The 20,761-nt window shown below is 42.4% G+C and overlaps 1 protein-coding gene across 1 annotated transcript in view; it reads right to left on the bottom strand.

The window, feature by feature from the left end:
- Positions 1–20,761, bottom strand: part of LOC126424746 (tetratricopeptide repeat protein 27) — a 141,309-nt gene that overhangs the window by 76,800 nt on the left and 43,748 nt on the right. The window contains exons 8-9 of the mRNA XM_050087466.1: positions 12,141–12,254; positions 9,391–9,609 (exon numbers count right to left, since the gene is read on the bottom strand). Of these exons, the coding sequence (XP_049943423.1) occupies positions 9,391–9,609; positions 12,141–12,254 (333 nt within the window). The remainder of the gene's footprint in view (positions 1–9,390; positions 9,610–12,140; positions 12,255–20,761) is intronic.

Genomic DNA, 20,761 nt, shown 5'->3' with positions numbered 1-20,761 from the left:
CAAAGAACAAAGTGATCGTATTAAAAGGGGTGTAAGTCAGGGATGCAGATATTCTGCTCGATTGTTCAAACTGTACGTGGAAGAAGCAATGTTCAGGAGTGGAGTTAAAAGTGATAACAATGATAAGGGTCGCTGATGACATCGTTATCCTTGGCGACAGTGAGGACGGGTTACAGGGCCTGTTGAATGGGATGGACTGTCTCACGAGTATAGAATTTGGTTCGAGAATAAACCAAAGAAAGACAAAAGTAATGAGAAGTAGCAGAAACGAGATAACGATTCCTTACATTAAAACTGAGGACCACGTAGCAGAAGTGAAGGAATTCTGCTAGCTAGGAAGCAAAATAAAGTATGCTGGATAAAGCAAGAAGGATACAAGAGTGACTAGTACAAGTAAAGAAATATACATTTGGCGCACAACATTGCACAGAAGGGAACCGAGGTCTGAGAATTTGAAAAGACGGGATGAGAAATGAGTAATTAGTGATGTTGTACAAAAGAAAGGTGTTTAAAAAATGGATAAGTTGGAAAGTAAATTCGCTCACTGGAGAATCAGTGAGGAAAGAAATATGTGGAAAACAGTGGCTAGCCAGGGAAGGGGGGGAAGGGGGGGGGGGGGGGAGGATTACAGAACATCTGTAACGACATCGAGGGATAACTTGCATGGTGCATTAGAAGAAGCTGTAGGGGGCGAAAACTGTAGAGGCTTGAATACCTCCAACATGTAAATGAGGTCATTGTATGTAAGTGTTGATAAGAGGCAAAGAGGTTGGCAAAGGAGAGGAAGTTGTGGCACATTGTATCCGAATAGCCAGAAGACTAGAGGCATGGAGGAGGAGGAGGGGATGTTTCTTGTCCTCGGGGGACCCTTTGTTTGGCTTTAAACAAGACCCTCATTTACCATGACTATGTGGAAATCTGCATCATGAAAAATCTGGATATACTCTACCAAAAGCAAAAACTCTTTATATGTACTACAATATACAAACCTTTTATTTTGGCACTAACAAGAAATACTTTTTTGTCACTTAAACTCTATAGGTACTTTTGTCTATACTCGCATTTAATTGCTCAACTCGAGTTCAATTTACTTTGTTTTAGTCACGTGAGACAATGGAGAACAGCACAATGGTGTAGACAGTTTGGCTGGAGCTGTCTCTGGCTGATGTTACAGGTAAACCATAAGTTTTTCCAGCTGTGGCACTGCCTCCACATGAAGCATTAATTCTTCCCCTGAAACACCACTTTCATTGCTCACTTCACCATTAGATTCATTCTATGCAGCACAAAAGGCAACAATATCAAATTGTTGTTGGTCATCATGCTGTAACAAGTATCACTTCATTCTGTAAGCAGGTATCTCAGGATGTATACGCGGACAAGGAAAAAAAATTCTCGATTTTTCCCAGTTAAAAATACTTTCTCCCGAGTGAAAACACACTTTTTCCATGTTAAGTGACAGTATATTTTCGCTCAGAACTGTAAAACTTATCAATCCTTGGAATGGTTATGGTTTTATACATGGGCGTACAATTTCCCTGCACTCTATAAAATGAAATTCAGGGAAAAAGAAAACACATTTTGGAAAGATCTTTCATATGCAGCAACATGTACGCTGCATATTTCCAAATTACGGAAGTATAAATTAAAACAATGGAAAATCCAAAATGGAATGTAATAATACGAGAGAAGGAAAGTTGCTACTCACCGTATAGCGGAGATGCTGAGCCGCGATAGGCACAATAAAAAGATTCACACAATCATAGCTTTCGGCCATTAAGGTCTTTGTCAGCAGTACACACACACACACACACACACACACACACACACACACACACAAGCGCAACTTGCACACACATTTGCGGTCTCAGAGAGCTGAACCGGAAAGATAGTGTAGTTTCAGCTCTCTGAGACTGCAGGTGTGTGTGTGTGTGTGTGTGTGTGTGTGTGTGTGTGTGTGTGCGCGCGCGCGCGCGCGGTGCTGACAAAGGCCTTAATGGCCGAAAGCTATGATTGTGTGAATCTTTTTAATTGTGCCTATCATGGCTCAGCATCAGAAGTATAAATTCGAATTCCACCAAACACCGTATGTTAGTTTCTGAAGTATTGAAATCGAGATTGCGATGCACTTTTGTAAGCCAATCATAGCTCATGTCACGTGATCTCTCCAGGTGATGACAGCAGATATTCAGAACATAAGACACGTGATGTAGTTGGCCAACATCAACATCACTGTTAAGTAGCGCGCACACACAAACAGTAAAGTTAATGGTTTAAATTAATATACATATGTTGCTACAGGAAAAGTAACACTTTCACATATAATGTTAGTCTCGAAGGTCAATATGCAGCAAGAGAAGCTTTCACACACAATGTTGATCTTTTTTGCACATATTACACTTTAAGATATACCACACAAATGTGCCAGTAAACTCTTTAATAATGACATAAATGTCTGATGATCCCGACACAAAATTCTTCCAAATGGCCCGTCTTCAAAGAGTTGATTTTTAAACGAGAGTGAAACGCTCTGTGATTTAATAAATTCATCGTACATTCTCGCACATATTTCGAATTGAGTAAAAGGAAATTTACTTTGAAAGGAACACTTTTCAAACCACCATTCGCAATATTTTCGTGTGACCTGTTAGAAATAGGTTCATTTTAGCAGTTGCCAGAGAGTGCCAGATGACAGGCACTACCACAATTTCGCAGCTACGATGACATAGGAGGCTCATATGTTCGTACGTGTAAAACATTAAAAGAGCTTATATTACGCCATAAAAGAAACAAGACATCATCCGAATTTCGTGAACCATACTAAAATGTGCACATTTGTATGTACAGATTCCCAACAAAGTAGGCCTCGACCTGATATTAAGCTTTTCAGTGTGGTTTTTGGGATGTAAATTTTCTTGGAGTACCAGACTGTATTATCTCATGTTTGGTTCTTTATTATGGCATAGTGTCATACGTGCTAGAAGATGAAAACATTCACTTGAAATGCAGCGAACAGCTGAAACTAGCCAATAGTGTGGAATTAAACACTTCGTTTCAAATACATTGAAGCCTTCAGTGCAAAAGATAATAAAAGCCAAATTTCTTTAGCAAACCGACAAAAATAACTTCATTGTTCTGCAATGCGGTTAATATATTTTAGCCTTCTGTAATGATGTGAATGTATTTTAATTCACTTGACAGTTCCAGGGCACAGAAATCTCTTCTGATTTCATTTGATGTGAGAGCAATAACAAAGAGGAAACAGCAAAATCGCTAAATGTAAACACGGGCCATGTGGAGACTACCCACTTTGCCACTATAACTCAGACTGCTCTGCGCATCAGCCCAAGATCTATGATATTTCCCAACTGGAGCAATACTAGATAGTGGACACCGACCCCCCCCCCCCACCCCCCTCAAGAGTTAGAGATAGGACATCAAGATTAAAAAAAAAAAAAAAAAAAAAAATCAAATTTTCATTTCTTAGCACTTATCTTTCTGAAGGGTCTGATACATACAACACATGTGTTTGAAGAAATGTAAGAAATGTTATTGGGTCTTAAGTGTGCCAAAGTGCAGTGCCACGCCTCTTCACACAGCATTCTTCTATCGCATGTCCCTGTATTTAGCTCTGTGGAATTGAAATGTGTATATTCTGTAACAAAAGCCGTCAAACTATATTAAAGACAGTGGAAATTAAAATGTAAAATGTTCTGTGGTGCCTCTCCTGCTCCCAGTCAGCCGGTTTGACATCCTCTCAAAAAAATAAATAAATAAATAAATAAATAAATAAATTTGCTCGCAATTAATGCTTAGCGGGATTATTTGTAATCGAGAGAACAAGAACTCTTCAGAAAATTTGCACTCTTTATCGCCTATTAGCTAATAACGTGCAGTTTTGTGTGACATGATATTAAATATAGGAAACATGAAACCAATAAAGACAAGAGACAAGCAAGAAAGTACACATTTCTTCAATCCTTAGCTCCTAGCATTTTTTTTTCTCTCTAATCTTGCTACAGCTTTACATGGCGTGCTTTCCTTTGTGCGAAAGAATCTATTACCTCACAAAAGTTCGTTAAACATGTTGCTACATGAAAAATTGAAATGTCGTCGTTTAATACTGAAAAAGTTGTTAATGCAAACAGTACCCAAGACTGAGTGGTGTCTCGATCTGATTATGTCTATTTTGGCACTGTCTGCTAGATAAAACAAAAGAGGCCTTTCTAATATTGCAGTAATTGTAACACACACCAAATAAACAAGACTCTTTTTGGTACAAATGGTCATTTTTATAACATGACAGAATATAATTAACGAAGTAGAAATATCAAATGCCTATTAGGTCTACTACAAGCAAACAGTTTCACTTTTCATTCATACGCTCCAGTTTCTCAAGCATGAGATTGAAAAGTAGTAGTACAAAAATTTTATATAAATTAGGAACTGTCACATTCTTCCATAATTTGTGTGATGTCCCCGCTTCTTCCCCCCTCCTTCATTCTAATAACAAACAATCTTGTCATCACTAATTCTGTAACTGTTCCTGCCATTGCCAAAACTTATTTGCCTGTTAACTTCACTAACCCTGCCAGAATCGCCGGTTTAGTTACCCTGCGATTATTCTACCGTTAGGCATTGTTACATGTTTGTACAACGCGTTCTCCACACTACAGAACAGAACTTAAGCGGCTGCTAGCCGGGGACTATGCAATTGGCCCTTACTAGTATAGCGATGTGGCCAAAATTTTTCTGTCAAAATTTCATTTTCTTGGATACATCGAGAAGATAATACAGAATCATTCTTACCCGTTATTCCTAACAATCGTTTATTTCCACTCTGGTAGTCTGAATCTACGGAGTACGCTAGTAATTTTAACAACACTGATCATTCACAAACCCAATCAACCACATAATCAGACAGTGGTTGGCATTCATCTGTTTGCTTTACTTGTCTCAGCTCATATAGCCCCTTTTCCCTGCAGGAAAGTTTATTTCTAGATGCAACAAGGATTCCCCTGACAAAGACATCACGCACACTATGCACGCATTCAAAAATAAACTTACGATTCATTCATTTTCCTCAAGAATATGAATTTTGCGCACCCCCTCCCCCCAAAATTGCCACCTGGGACAGATACCCCAGTTTGCCACCCTCCTCCTAGATCCGGGCCTGCTGCGCATGCCTGAATCCGGCAGCTTGGGTGCACCAGTAAAATGTATCAAGGTAGCATCTATAATCCGTTCATTGCAAGAAATTTTGGAAATTTGTGGTAGGTTCATGTGGGACCAAACTGCTGAGCTCATCACTCACTAGGCTTACACACTGTTTAATCTAACTTAAACTACCTTATGCTAAGGACAAGAGACACACCCATGCCCGAGTGAGGACACTCAACATCAGACGGGTGGAGCCGCGTGAACTGTGGCAAGGCGCCTTAGACCGCGCAGCATCATAGGAATAAACCCGATGTAAACAAACACAAACACGATGAATGTGCAGACGCAATAGCACACGTACACTGATGTTGTTGCACTGTTTGAAGTAGGGCCTACTTATGTACAAGATATACACTCCTGGAAATGGAAAAAAGAACACATTGACACCGGTGTGTCAGACCCACCATACTTGCTCCGGACACTGCGAGAGGGCTGTACGAGCAATGATCACACGCACGGCACAGCGGACACACCAGGAACCGCGGTGTTGGCCGTCGAATGGCTCTAGCTGCGCAGCATTTGTGCACCGCCGCCGTCAGTGTCAGCCAGTTTGCCGTGGCATACGGAGCTCCATCGCAGTCTTTAACACTGGTAGCATGCCGCGACAGCGTGGACGTGAACCGTATGTACAGTTGACGGACTTTGAGCGAGGGCGTATAGTGGGCATGCGGGAGGCCGGGTGGACGTACCGCCGAATTGCTCAACACGTGGGGCGTGAGGTCTCCACAGTACATCGATGTTGTCGCCAGTGGTCGGCGGAAGGTGCACGTGCCCGTCGACCTGGGACCGGACTGCAGCGACGCACGGATGCACGCCAAGACCGTAGGATCCTACGCAGTGCCGTAGGGGACCGCACCGCCACTTCCCAGCAAATTAGGGACACTGTTGCTCCTGGGGTATCGGCGAGGACCATTCGCAACCGTCTCCATGAAGCTGGGCTACGGTCCCGCACACCGTTAGGCCGTCTTCCGCTCACGCCCCAACATCGTGCAGCCCGCCTCCAGTGGTGTCGCGACAGGCGTGAATGGAGGGACGAATGGAGACGTGTCGTCTTCAGCGATGAGAGTCGCTTCTGCCTTGGTGCCAATGATGGTCGTATGCGTGTTTGGCGCTGTGCAGGTGAGCGCCACAATCAGGACTGCATATGACCGAGGCACACAGGGCCAGCACCCGGCATCATGGTGTGGGGAGCGATCTCCTACACTGGCCGTACACCACTAGTGATCGTCGAGGGGACACTGAATAGTGCACGGTACATCCAAACCGTCATCGAACCCATCGTTCTACCATTCCTAGACCGGCAAGGGAACTTGCTGTTCCAACAGGACAACGCATGTCCGCATGTATCCCGTGCCACCCAACGTGCTCTAGACGGTGTAAGTCAACTACTCTGGCCAGCAAGATCTCCGGATCTGTCCCCCATTGAGCATGTTTGGGACTGGATGAAGCGTCGTCTCACGCGGTCTGCATGTCCAGCACGAACGCTGGTCCAACAGAGGCGCCAGGTGGAAATGGCATGGCAAGCCGTTCCACAGGACTACATCCAGCATCTCTACGATCGTCTCCATGGGAGAATAGCAGCCTGCATTGCTGCGAAAGGTGGATATACACTGTACTAGTGCCGACATTGTGCATGCTCTGTTGCCTGTGTCTATGTGCCTGTGATTCTGTCAGTGTGATCATGTGATGTATCTGACCCCAGGAATGTGTCAATAAAGTTTCCCCTTCCTGGGACAATGAATTCATGGTGTTCTTATTTCAATTTCCAGGAGTGTATTATTACTAAGTTACGTTAAATGAAACTTTAAGATATTCAAATGTATTAGCAACCATCAATGTTATTCTTAATCACTCTTTAGTTGTGTAGTTTTCATTTCAAAAATCGTGTATGGCACAGCCTCTGCACTGTTGTGTTCTGATTGTCGTACTGTTAATATGCAGTATGAAAATAGCTGAGGCTGCTTCCTGTTTCATAGTGAAACATGCGTGTGGAACACGGCCAGAAAGAGCTGAGATGTAGGTTGTTTTTAATATTTGTCATAAATTTAGAGAGATAATCAGCTTTGAAGTTTGCCAAGGGACTGTATCAGATACAGTTGATACAATCACTGTTGTACATGCATCAGTAGCAGAAATGCTAGTGTAGTACTGTAATAACGGGTCACAGTAAATAGTTTGCTGGATCAAATCTCATCCGAATCAGTTTTTTTTTTTCCTCATTCAATCTGAATTACCTACATCCCGTAATTGTAAAATTTATTGTAATTTTTTATGAATAATGCACGTCTCCTTGTTTTTAATTACATATTGCATGCAAAATTTCAGTTTTCATATCAAATATAAATCCCCAATTACCAATATTTTATGAAAGACTGTTAATAAAGGTTGCTTAAGTTAAAAAAACATAACAATTTAATTTTTAAGGCAAAAATGAAATACTCTTTTATTTGGACTGTGTCCACTGTTTTATACCACAGATGTAGGTATGTGTCATAGAAACATGAAAAACAATCAATTTCACAGCAACGAGCAGACCGTGCAAATGCTGCATTTTTACATTTGCCACTGTACCATTACAATATGAACCAAACAGAACTGATCAGGAGCCAAGTTAAGGGATTTGGCCCAAGAAATAACAAGACTGTTACACTACCAGACGATTGACTGTAATTAATATCTTCAATGGCTTCAGTATTCAATAGTATGGTGAAATCCCTGCAGTACACTTTTGCATCACACATAGCTTGCTCAGAAAAATTACCCTGTGTTTAAGTTAGGAATTTTCATCGCTCTTGTTTGTAATTAGAATACTGTGTCAGGTGAGAATGAGAGCATTTCATGATTTCCGTCTTGTTACCTAAGAAGCGTGTGGTAGTGCTAGAGTTTTATCAAATACTATTTCATTCTCTTTTAAAAATTAAAAGACAATCGAAGCTACATTGTTTCTTTGCCCACCTCTTTTACGTCTGAAATGCAACTGCTCACATCACTGCAAGCTAGTTGGACCACTGGTTGGCCAGCCGGTAAAGCTGTTGTCCCGCATATTATTGCTCAGTCTTTGTGTGTGTAACACAGCATAGAACATATCCTTATGATCATACTTGACTGTACTGGTCACAACTTGGCTTCCGCTCCAAGCAAAATGAAATCCAGTGAGATTCAAGCAAATTTTTACATCAGGTTTATTTTTATGATGAACAGAGTATAACTGCTTGCTGTGACTGCTTACACACCCAACAGTCACATTTCTGTAGCCAAAGTGGGAGAAGGTACAATTCATATGCGACTCAACTGGGCACACGCTTGAGCCAGCTCGTAACTGCTAAAATGAATCTAATGTAAACAGTTGTGACCTCACGCTCATCGGAGGCAATTTGTTGTTATGTGAAGCATTTCATAGTTTTCCTAAATCTTTTAACACATTTTGCTTTTGGCAGACGCTTGTATGAGCACTGTGTTTTGTATGTGGCACATCTCCTTTGCAATTTAAGTTTTATTTTCATTTTTTCCTCTCATTCATGTTTCATTGCTGCAGTTTTATTTTGCAGTAACTGGATACAGTAATATCCTTTGTTAGAGTATTGGTTCTTACCAGTCAAAATTACAAAAATTTAACTGAAAACTAAAACAATGAAAAATTCCTGGAATTTTTAAAAAATCTCGGGTTTTTCCCTGTTTTCTCCTGGATGAAATAAATCACGGGTTTTTCCCGGTTCTCCCGGTTGTCCCAGGTCATATACACCCCGGTACCTATATTGCTATAGTCTACACTTGAACAACCAGGAATGTTTGCTAACATTTCAAGGAATTCAGAGGTTGACAACTTCACAATGATCAGTGGTGGAATCACAAATAGCAGGCCACACTGTTTCCACAGTCTTCAGAAATTATCACAGTAATGTAGCCAGAAGCGTGGGACAAAAACCTCAGAGCTACTGCACAGCCATCCTAACTACTACACATATACCCTACTGCACCACCTGTATAACAAAGATTTCTGTTTGTGTTTTTTTTTAATCAGAAATCTGGATTAATGAGAGTCAGGTAAAAGTAATACTTGTGTACTTAGCTTTACCTATACTGCGACTTTTACAATCATTATCTTGGGGAGTTTTTACATTTGCATCCCTCCATCACCCTCGTACATATCACTGCCGACTCTGAACTCACCTTATGGCGCAGCTTGAGCATGTGGTAGCAGTTGACGACGGCCTCCCACTCCTCAAGACGCAGGAAGATGTCGAGGGCACTGTTCACGGCACCCAGGGACAGCAGCAGGTGTGCCAGCTCCGACTCGATGTGCCACCGCGGCGGCAGCGGAGTAGAGAAGAGCTGCGGCCACCGGAAGGCTACTGGAGGCTTGTCGCTGTCTATGGCATCTACCAGAATCTGCGGAAAATGTTGATCCCAAATTTAATGCTGGAAATACTCCAAAATCTGTCAGCAACATTAATTCTGCAAGTTGTTGTTATAATCACTATGGCAACTGATTTTAGGCAGCTTTCCATGATAATCAGCCCTGTGCAAGATTCTTCACATCCACACAACTGCTGTAACTTACATTCACTTGCAACTGCTTGATGTGTTCAAGCCTTGTCTCTCACTACAATGTTTAGATTTTTATTCCCAAACTTCCTATCTAACCAAATTACTTGTTCCTTGATTCCTGTCGCTTCTTTACTCAAGTTAAGTAATAAATTCCCACTTAAACTAATTTCCCTATTAAAACTGGTATCCCTTCATTAAGTATTCGATCAACTCATCTATTCTTCAACAATTTTGGGCAACTTTGTGTTTCAAGAATTCATGTTCTCTTCTCCTCAGTGTGTTTAGTGCCTACATTTCATTTTGATTTAAGGTTACCTTCCAAATAAAACTTTAATAGTAAAATTATGACAAGACATTATATACAAACCTTCAACTTAGTTGTCAAAGATCAATCACAGTAATTGAAAGGTATGGCTCTTCAGTTGATAAAAATTTGGCTCAAAGAGTATTCGGTGAAGATCGAGCTCCTGCACCGAGGAAACTCGTCAGGCATGCTCATCCAGCCACTTTATTGCAGGATGTGTTTTACTGATCACTATGAGCATAATTCACACAATTTTTTATGTACTTTAATAACTCATTTCTTTGTCCACATCCACACCAGAATGGTCAGCATGTCTGGCTAACATGCAGAGGACACATGTTTAATTCCCAGAAACGTCACAGATTTTCTGTGGTGGGACATCTGGAACACGGAGCACTCAGCCTCGTGATGCCAACTGGAGAGCTACTCAAATGAGAAATAAGGATTCCAAGATCCAAGATGCTGGCAATGTCCAGGAGAGCAATGTGCTGACCACGCGCCCCTACAAAGCACATCTAAATGATGCCGCTGGCACGGGCTGAGATGCAGTCAGTAGCCATCACTCACAGCTTGAAGGCAGAATTTGGAATAATAACAACAGAAATAATTCTTCACTCTTTTCCACTGGATTTTAAGAGTTCCATTATATGCGCAACAGCTGCGTGAAATTTGATCTTGCAGTTGTCAACAACCATTTACACAAAATACTGCTTTCACTTCCTTTGAGCTTCTGCTGACAGTGTCTTGTAAGTGAAAATATAGTGTTTTACCATTCTATATCACTACATTCTTAGCACAGAAAAACTTCTGCTAAGCCCAGTAGCACTGGAAGAGAGTATCAATAAACCTACAACATCATCCCACTACACCACATAAAAGACATACGAAAATTGCAACCACACCAGAAATTGTCGAAAATTTGCACAATATGATTTTTGATGAATGGAGTACAGAAGTGCGTGAAACTGCAAAAATTGTATGGATTTCACAAGACTGCTTCAGCTAAATTTTTCACAAAGAACTAGACACAAGAAAGCTTCGTGGGTGAAGGATGTCGTGTCTGCTCGAGGAGGATCTGAAACAAATTCGTGTGACAATTTCCAATCAGTGTTTAGTGTGATTTCATGAAGATAAAAGTTTTTTGAATGTTTGTATGTGACACCAGATGGAACGCGGATTAATCACTACACACCAGAATCAAAACAACAATTGGAGCAGTGGATGGAAGCCAATTCTTCACCTCCAAAGAAGAAGAATATGAAGTCACCAGCTGGGAAATTCATGGCATTGGTGTTTCTGGATGTGAAACGAGTTCTATTAAACGATGACTTGGCATTATCATTTCTTCTGAGCACTCTGCATGCAAAAATTCAACGAAAGAGGCCTGGTTGTAGAAAGAAAACAAACTCATCTTTCATTAAGAGAGTGCACACACTTAGAAAAATGTGTCACGAATTGCTAAATTAAAGAATCTGTGCTATTATGTCTTGGAACATTAGCCCTAATCCCTAGATTTGGCTCCCTCAGACTTCCATCTCTTCTCCCCAAAAAATAAAGTCCCACTGGCTTGTCAGTGTTTTTCATCCAACCAAAAAATGACTGCAGCTGTAGACAGGATTTGACAATAATTTCAGAGAAACATTACAGGCACAAAATAATGTCACCGGAACACATTACAATGACATGTGGACGTAAAGCAAAAGATAGACTGTCTCCGAAATGACCATTAACACATAATACTGGAAGGACTTAAATGAACTATACCTAATAATGACATTATCAAAAAATACAAAGTTTTTGAAACATAAAATATCATTTTCAATATTAGGCTGAGAACTATTCAGACTACCCTCAGAAGTGGTACTATCAGCAGTACTGGGTATTTCACTTCCCAAATCAATAAACCCTCCAACCATTCTGTCACCTTGTTCCTCCTCCATATTCATACAAAATCAGCATCACGAATCAATCAGTTGTGGGATGCAGCAGCACAAGGAATCTCCTTGTGAGTGTAACTCCTACCCTCTGAATTTCCACACCATGTTCAGACACGAGTACGGTTACCAACCTGGCACTGATTCATCGAACGCTCCACTGTACGTGAATGCCACGACTCCAGTCGGCAGCGAAGCAGCAGCGCTGACATCTGGACACTCCAGGACTGGGGAGCTGCCAGCACACACTGCAACACAGCGACGCCTGCCTCAGCAAATTCTCTGTTACACAGAGTTATTACAATGGCATGTGGAAGAAAAGCAAAAGATAGACTGTCTCCGAAATGATCATTAACACATAATACTGGAAGGACTTAATGAACTATACCTAATAATGAATCAAGGAAGCAAACCTATGTACAGCATTCCTTGTACACTTTTTAAGTCTACAAATCCTTTGCATGCTAGTAGACTACATCCCATAAAAGTGCAATGCATCTATAGGTAATACAAGAAGTCATTCTTCATGCAATTCAGTGCCAAGGCCACGGGTCGTAAATTTTGAATGTCCAATGTTGACTGGTGTACTTAGTTTTCAAAATGAGATCCTCTCCAACTGAAACACTGTCACCGTATCTTCAGGATGCAATGAAAATACTTGGGTCTGAATTAGACACAGGTAACTGCTATTTTCCTTGTTACTACCGTTGTAAACGATGTCTAAAATAAGGTGGTACACAAAGTCATGGCAGCCATAACCATCTAGGAATTTACATGAGTAGTTATCAAATAGTTAGTATTTAAAAAAAGATGAGAAGTAGCAATAAAATAAGAAAATGCCAATTATAGGTGCATTCTGGGAAACAACACAGCTAAAAGGGAAAACAGCACAATTACATTTAAGAGATATCAATTAAATTGTCATAACAATTAATACTGCACACAAAATAAGAGGAAAAACACATTAACTATACATATTCTAACTGCCAAAAATCAAACAATGGAAATTCCAGGCAAGATTGTCAACAATGTAGGAAAAGATAGATTGGCACTTACCGTAAAGAAGACATGCCAAGTTGCAGTCAGGCACAATTAAAAGACACTCACATATAGCTTTCAGCCACAGCCTTCGTCAGTAAACACACACACACACACACACACACACACACACACACACACAGACACACAAGGAAGCACACCTCACGCACACACAACCGCGAACTCCAGCATCTCGAGCCAGTATGCAACATCACTTGGGATGCAAGCCGCAGGTCTGGAGGGGGTGGGGAAGGGATAGTAGTATACAGAAGGAGAGATAAGAACGCTGTCTGGTGGTGTGTGCAGGGACTAGACTGCCGGCGGGCTCAGCGTCAGGAGGTTGTGGGGCAGGGAGGAGGGGGGGGGGGGGGGGGGGGGGTGAAGTAGCAAAAAAGGAGAGGTGCGGGAAAAGACAGGCTGACGCATTGCCAGAGGGCTGCAAATAAACAGGGTGGTAGACAAGAATGGGGAGGAGATGATAAGACAGAGGGGGTGGAAACTGTTGGGTGGAGGGTGTGGGGATAGTACGTTACCGTAAGCTCAGAAAAGCTGGTGGTGGAGTGAAGGATCCAGATGGCTCAGGTAGTGAAGCAGCCATTGAAATAAAGTGTGTTATGTTCAGCTGCATGTTGTGCCACAGGTGGTCTACTTTGCTCTTGGCCACAGTTTGGCAGTGGCCATTGATCCCAGTGGACAGCTGGCTGGTAGTCATACCAATATAAAAAGCTGTGAAATGATTGCAACAGAGCTGGTAAATGACATGGCTGCTTTCACAGGTGGCCCGCCCTGATGGGGTATGATAAACCTGTGAAAGGACCGGGTACTGTGTGGGTGGACTGACAGGTTTGCACCTGGGTCTCCCACAGGCAAAGGGTTGGGACTGGGGCTGGCACAAGGATCGACTGGGATGTCGTGGTGGTTGGGTGGGCGACACCACCACTTTAGGAGGGGTGGGAACTATCCCGGGTAGGACATCTCTCATTTCAGGGCACGATGATAGGTAATCAAAACCCTGGCAAAGGATGTGGTTCAGTTGTGCCGCTCCGGGTGGTACTGGGAGACAAAGGGGACATTTCTTTGTGGCTGGTTTTTGGGGGTGGTTGGAGGATTGGGGTTGTGAGAGAAAATGGCACAGGAGATCTATTTGTGGGCTGTCTGGGAGATAGAGCCTGCCTGTGAAGGCTCCGGTGAGAACCATAGCCTACTGAGCAAGAGAGTTTTTGTCACTGCAGATACACGATCCCCCGATAGCCAGGCTATATGGAAGGGACTTTTTGGTATGAAGGGGATGACAGCTGTCAAAATGCAGGTACTGTTGGTGGTTGGTGTGTTTAGTGTGGACAGAGGTACAGATGGCGCCATCCCACTTCATTCCCCATCCTGATGTACTTAGAATTTTGTTTTCGACACCTGTCCATGCCACATAAACTTTTGATCCTCGACCTAGCCCCCCCTCCCCCATCCCCTCTCTCTCTCTCTCTCTCTGTTTATCGCAACATAACACACGCTACCAAACCTCACTGTTACTTTTCACCCATGTTTCTGTATGATTTAACATAGTTATGCATAGCTTTATGTTGTTTCATGCATTTTCATGTATTTTTGCGTATCTTTGTGTGTTTTTAAGCGTTTTTTACGACCTTTATGCGTCTTATTGCTTATCCAGTTCCTTTCACATCTATCAAGATCTATTTTGCCCATTTCTCCATCATTCCCGTTTCCTTTGTGCCATTCCTGCCACAATGGACCCTTGCTCCATCTTTCTGCAGCAGTTTAGAAAAGTATACCTTTCCCTGGCTAAAACACAGTCCCACATCCTGTTTCTCAAATGTTGCCTAAACCATGGCAACCCCCCCCCCCCCCCCAAAGGACTTAACTGTAAAGATTCCTTTCTCTGGATCCCACTCCTCATTTCCCAATGACCTACAACTTTTCAGACTCCACCAATCCCTTCTCCTCACAAACCTAGTACTGCAAAACCACATCTCCACGGCATAGGCATCCCAAAACCATCTCTGCTCCCTCCACAAGCTACAACTACTTTGCAATAAATTGAATCCCTTGCTCTTCAGCACCTGGAGCAGCCTTCCAGACACCACCTCCATAAATTATCCACCCTGCTGACATCCTACTGCTGCCTCGGCGCACCACTATCTGACCCCTATCGTACCCAGTGTTCCTCTCATCTGCCCCTCATAGCAGCTAAACCCTGAATAGCTGACCTTTTCCCTCAGCTCCATAGAAGTTTCAGTCCTATCCAAAGGCCTCACCTTTAGCCCTTTAAACCTGTGACAGAACCAGAATAGGAAGTGCTGGGTGGGTGGATTGGCATCTTTTGCACCTGGATCTTTGACAGGGATATGAAACTTGAGGCAAGGAGTTGGGATTGGGACTAGCATATTGACCCAAATTTATCCATGCTGGATGTGTGAAAGACCTACTGTACTCCTCCCGATCCCTGCAATGCAAGCACTTCTTTGCCGCCAATCCTTCAAACAAAGCCACCCTAATTCCACAATGAACCCTACTAGTAGTTCGTACCACCATAAAACTGTGATCCCCCCTCCCCCTTCCACTTAACTACCTGCTGGATAGTTCTAGAAATTCCTTACCTCCAACTTCCCCAGAACACCAACCTATCAGTAGAATAAAGAACAGCCTTACACAACCTCAAAACAAATCCTGACCTAATCATCCTACCTGCAGACAAAGGTTCCACCACTGTTGTTGTGAATCACAGTGACTACCTGGCACAAGACCTCCGACAATTGTCTTAATCCTCCACCTATAAACTTTTTCAGAGTGATCCCATCCCAGAAGTCCTACAGAAACCCCAATCCCTGCTTAAAGCCTTAGGTCCTTCCCAGAACATCTCCCTGAATCCATTCCCCTTCTCACCCATATGACACCCCACACACCTACCTTCTACAAGCTCCACAAAACCAAAAATCCTGTACGCCCCATTGAGGCTGGTTATTGTGCACGCACTGAAAGGATATTCAGCGCTCATTGACCAAGACCTCCAACCATTTTCCCGTAAGATAGCCTCCCATGTCAAGGACACCAACAACTTCTTTCACCAACTCTTCACTATCCCCACCCGTATACCGCCTGGATCCCTATTTGCCACTGTTGACACCACCTCCCCAAACACCAGAACCCCTCATGTCCTTGGTCTTACCACTATTGAACATTATGTTTCCAAATGTCCTTCAGACTTCAAACCAACAAACTCAATGCTCATATATCATACTAATTTTATCCTAACCCACAAATACTTCTCATTTGAAGGGAAGGTATATGAACAAATTCACGGCACAGCCACGGGCACCCGCATGGCTGTCACCCTCCTATGCCAACCTTTTTATGGGCCATCTAGATGAGACCTTCTTAGCCTAGCCTGGCTCAGGTTCAATGATGATGTCTTCATGATCTGGACCCAGGGCCAAGACACCCTACCTTCATTCCTTCAAAACCGCAACACCTTCTCTCCCATCCGCTTCACGTGGTTCTCCTGAACCCAGCGTGCCACCTTCTTAGATGTTGACCTCCTCTGATGACCCCCATCTGCACCTCTGTCTACATTAAACCTATCAACCACCAACAGTACCTGCATTTTGACAGTAGTCATCCCTTTCACACCAGAAAATCCCTCCCATATAGGCTTGCTACCTGGGGATGGCATATCTGCAGTGACGAAACTCCCTTGCTCAGTAGGCTAAGGTTCTCACCAAAGCCTTCAAAGACAGGCTCTATCTCCCAGACAGTCCACAACTAGATCTCCTGTGCCACTTCCCCTTACAACCCTAATCCTCCCACCACCCCCAAAAACCAGCCACAAAGAAGTGTCCCCTGCGTCTCTCAGTACAACCCTGGGCTGGAACAACTGAACCACATCCTCTGCCAGGGTTTTGATTACCTATCATCATGTCCTGAAATGAGGGACATTCTACCCAAGGTACTTCCCATCCCTCCTAAAGTGGTGTTCCATTGCTCACCATAGCTCCACGACATCCTAGTCCATCCCTATGCCACTCCCAATCCCAACCCCTTGCCACAAGGATTGTATCCCTGTGGAAGAGCCAGATGCAGAACCTGCCCAATCCACACACCCAGCACTTAATCCACTCCCATTACATGTTTGTCCTACCCCATCAGAGGCCAGACCACCTGTGAAAGCAGACATGTCATTTACCAGCTCTGCTGCAATCACTGCACACCTTTTTACATCGATATGACTACCAACCACCTGTCTCTCAGGATGAATGGCCGCCATCAGACTGCAGCCAAGAACAACTTGCGACTCAACATGCAGCTGAATGTAACACATTTCAATAACTGCTTCACTACCCGAATCATCTGGATCCTTCCCTCCACCGCCATCTTTTCTGAACTGTGCAGGTGAGCATTATCCTTACAACACATTCTTCAATCTCATAATTATCCTGGCCTCAACCTACAGTAATATACTCTCCCCACACCCTCCACCCAATAGTTTCCATCCCTCTATCCTATCATCTCCTCCCCATTCTCATCTCCCACTCTGTTTATTTGCAGCCCTCTGCCAATGCATCCATCTATCTTTCCCTGTGCCTCTCCTTTTTTGTTCCTTTTCCTTCCTCCTCCTTGCCCCACAACCTCATAACACTGCACCTATCAGCAGTCTAGTCACTGCACACTCCAGCTGACAGTGTTCGTCTCTCTCCCCACCCGTATGCTACTATCCCTTCTCATCCGCTCCCCCCCCCCCCCCCCCCCCCCCAGATTGCTGCTTGCATCCCAAGTGATACTGCATACCACCTCGAGATGCTGGAGTGGTGGTCACGTGTGTGTGAGGTGTGCTTGCTTGAGTGTGTGTGTGAATGTTGTGTGTGTCTTTCTCTTTACTGAAGAAGGCTGTGGCTGAACACTATTAAGAGTCTTTTAATTGTGCCTATCTGCAACTTGGTATGTCTTCTTTACAGTAAGTAATTATCTACCTTTTCCTAGATTGTTTATATTATGACTGAAAATATTTCTACCATTGTACAAAAGATCTCAAAATATATATTGTTGGCCTTCTATTACCCAAAACAATGATTGATCCACAGTAAAATATATCACTATCATATGCCAAGTTCAAAAGCTGAATTATGGTATGCAACACCTTGTTCATGTGTTCATTTGTTGATCAGTGTGTCTTCCATATATAAGAAGTTAATCTTTCTTCATGCCACTGTTTATATCCCACCCATAATTTCCCACTTTTGTATCAAATTTTTAGGGAAAAAATTACTAGAAACGTTTACAATGAGGGAAGAGCAATTTGAATAGGAATAACTGGAGCAGAGCTAAGATACAAATAAATATACAAGCAATTACTTTAACTTTTTAAGTTTTTTTTAATCAAAGAGAGAAAATGGAAATTAAAAGTAACAGGAACCAGCTGTGATGAGAAGGGATACTGCCCCAACACTGCGTTAGTAGACACAAAGTGTAGGAAACTTCTAAAAAAGTAAGCATAGAGGAACTAAACGCAGAATATTGGGTAATAAACATCAGTAAAAATGAAAAACAAGAGCAAAGAAATAACGCGAATAAATATAAAACAAATGGTGGCTTTGTAGCATTTATTATATTCAACTTACATTTATAAATAACACATCAAATAAAAGAGCAAACACAAACAATTTTGTTTGTACAGGGTGTATATGTGGACAAGGAAAAACAATTCCCAGATTTCCAACTGGCCGGAGTGGCCGTGCGGTTCTGGGCGCTACAGTCTGGAACCGAGCGACCGCTACGGTCGCAGGTTCGAATCCTGCCTCGGGCATGGATGTGTGTGATGTCCTTAGGTTAGTTAGGTTTAATTAGTTCTAAGTTCTAGGCGACTGATGACCTCAGAAATTAAGTCGCATAGCGCTCAGAGCCATTTGAACCATTTTGAACCAGATTTCCCAGTTAGGAAATACACTTCTTCCTTGGAAGAACACACATTTTTTTCCCATGTTAAGTGACAGTATATTTTCCTACAGAACTGTAAAACTTATCAATCCTTTGAATGGTTAAAGTTTTATACATCATCGGTGTAGAATTTCCCGCTGACACTTCAGAAAAACAAAAAGAGTCTTGGAAAGTCATGTATGCTGCATATTTTCATATTATGATTCACTGCATGTTTTCATAATAACGAAAGTGTAATTTCAAATTCCACCAAACACAGCACATTCGTTTCCACAGCACTGAAATTGAGACTGCAATGCCCTTTTGTAAGCCAATAATAGCTCATGTCACGTGATCTTGCTAGCTGATAACAGCAGATATTCAGAGCACAGGATGTGATGTAGTCAGCCAAAAGCAACATCACTGTTAGTAGCGCAAACACACAAATAGGAATAGTTAATGGTTTGGTCTCTCTCCCTCTTTCTTTTTGGCGTGCGTTACACTTTAAAATACATCACACAAATGTGACAGTAAAATTTAAGGTAATGACATAAATGTCTGGTCTTCTGGACTCAGAATTCTTCTAAGTGGCCAGTCCTCTAATTGTTAAGTTTTAAACGAAAGTAAAAATTTCTTATGATTTATGAATTTCATCGCAAATTCTCACACATAATGTAATTCATTTTTGCAAGTAACGCTTTTCAAACCACCATTTGCAGTATTTTCCGCAGACCTGTTAGAAATAGGTTTTTTCAGCAGCTGCCAGGGAGTGCCAGAAAACAGGCATTACTGTGTTTGCACAGCTACTATAGCGTAGGAAGTCTGTATGTTCGTACATTTTGCACTGAGATATCCTACATCATAAAAGAAAAAGGACATCAGAGGATACTCCAAGAGTATCGGAAGTCCTTAAACCATACTAGAATGTATAACTCGGCTTGAAGTGCACATCCATATGTCCAGATTCACAATAAAATAGGCTCCAACCTGATATTAAGCTTTCCAGTGAGGTTTTCGGGATGTAAATTTTCTTAGAGTACTGGTAATGTATTATCTCATGTTTGAATCTTTATTACGGCAAAATGCAATACACATCATAAGATGAAAACATGTACTTGAAATTCTGCAAACAGTTGGAACTAGCCTACACTACGGACCAAAACGCTTCGTTTCAAATAAATTGACTACCTCAGCGGAAATGATTAATAAAAGCCAAATTTCCCTAGCAAACCGACAAAAATAACTTCATTGCTCTGCAAGGTGATTATTGCTCAACTACCAAAAACATGGAAATAAACTCAGAAAGCTGAAACCTGTAATACATTTCTGCCTTTCGTAATTATGTAAATGTGTTTTAATTCACTCGATAGCTCCCAGCCACAGAAATCCATTCTGTTTTCATTTTGTGTGGGAGCTGTACACGAAGAGGAAACGGCAAATCACTAAAAGTGAACACAGATCACGTGGAGACTACCCCTACCCCAGTACAACTCGGACCGCTCTGCGCATACACGAATCTGGAAGCTTGGGCGTGCCAGAAAAAATTTTTGCAGTTTGTATCTGGCTTCAAGTAGCCACAGAAGCGGGAGAAGGTACTGCTCATATGCAACTTAAGTGCGCATGCGCATGTGCCCGCTGGCAACTACTCAAATGAACCTAATGCAAACAGTTGTGACGTCACACTGATTGGTAGCAGTTTTTTGTTACTAAGTATTGCATAGTCTTTATAGTAAGGCCTTAGACACATACTGATGTAGCAGACACTTGTGTGTGCACAGTGTTTTGTCATAAATGA

The sequence above is a fragment of the Schistocerca serialis genome, chromosome 10 (assembly GCF_023864345.2).
Source record: "Schistocerca serialis cubense isolate TAMUIC-IGC-003099 chromosome 10, iqSchSeri2.2, whole genome shotgun sequence".
In the NCBI taxonomy this organism is placed as follows: Eukaryota; Metazoa; Arthropoda; class Insecta; order Orthoptera; family Acrididae; genus Schistocerca; species Schistocerca serialis.
The sequence above is the reverse complement of the archived record's forward strand: the minus strand, read 5'-3'. Positions and strand labels throughout refer to the sequence as shown.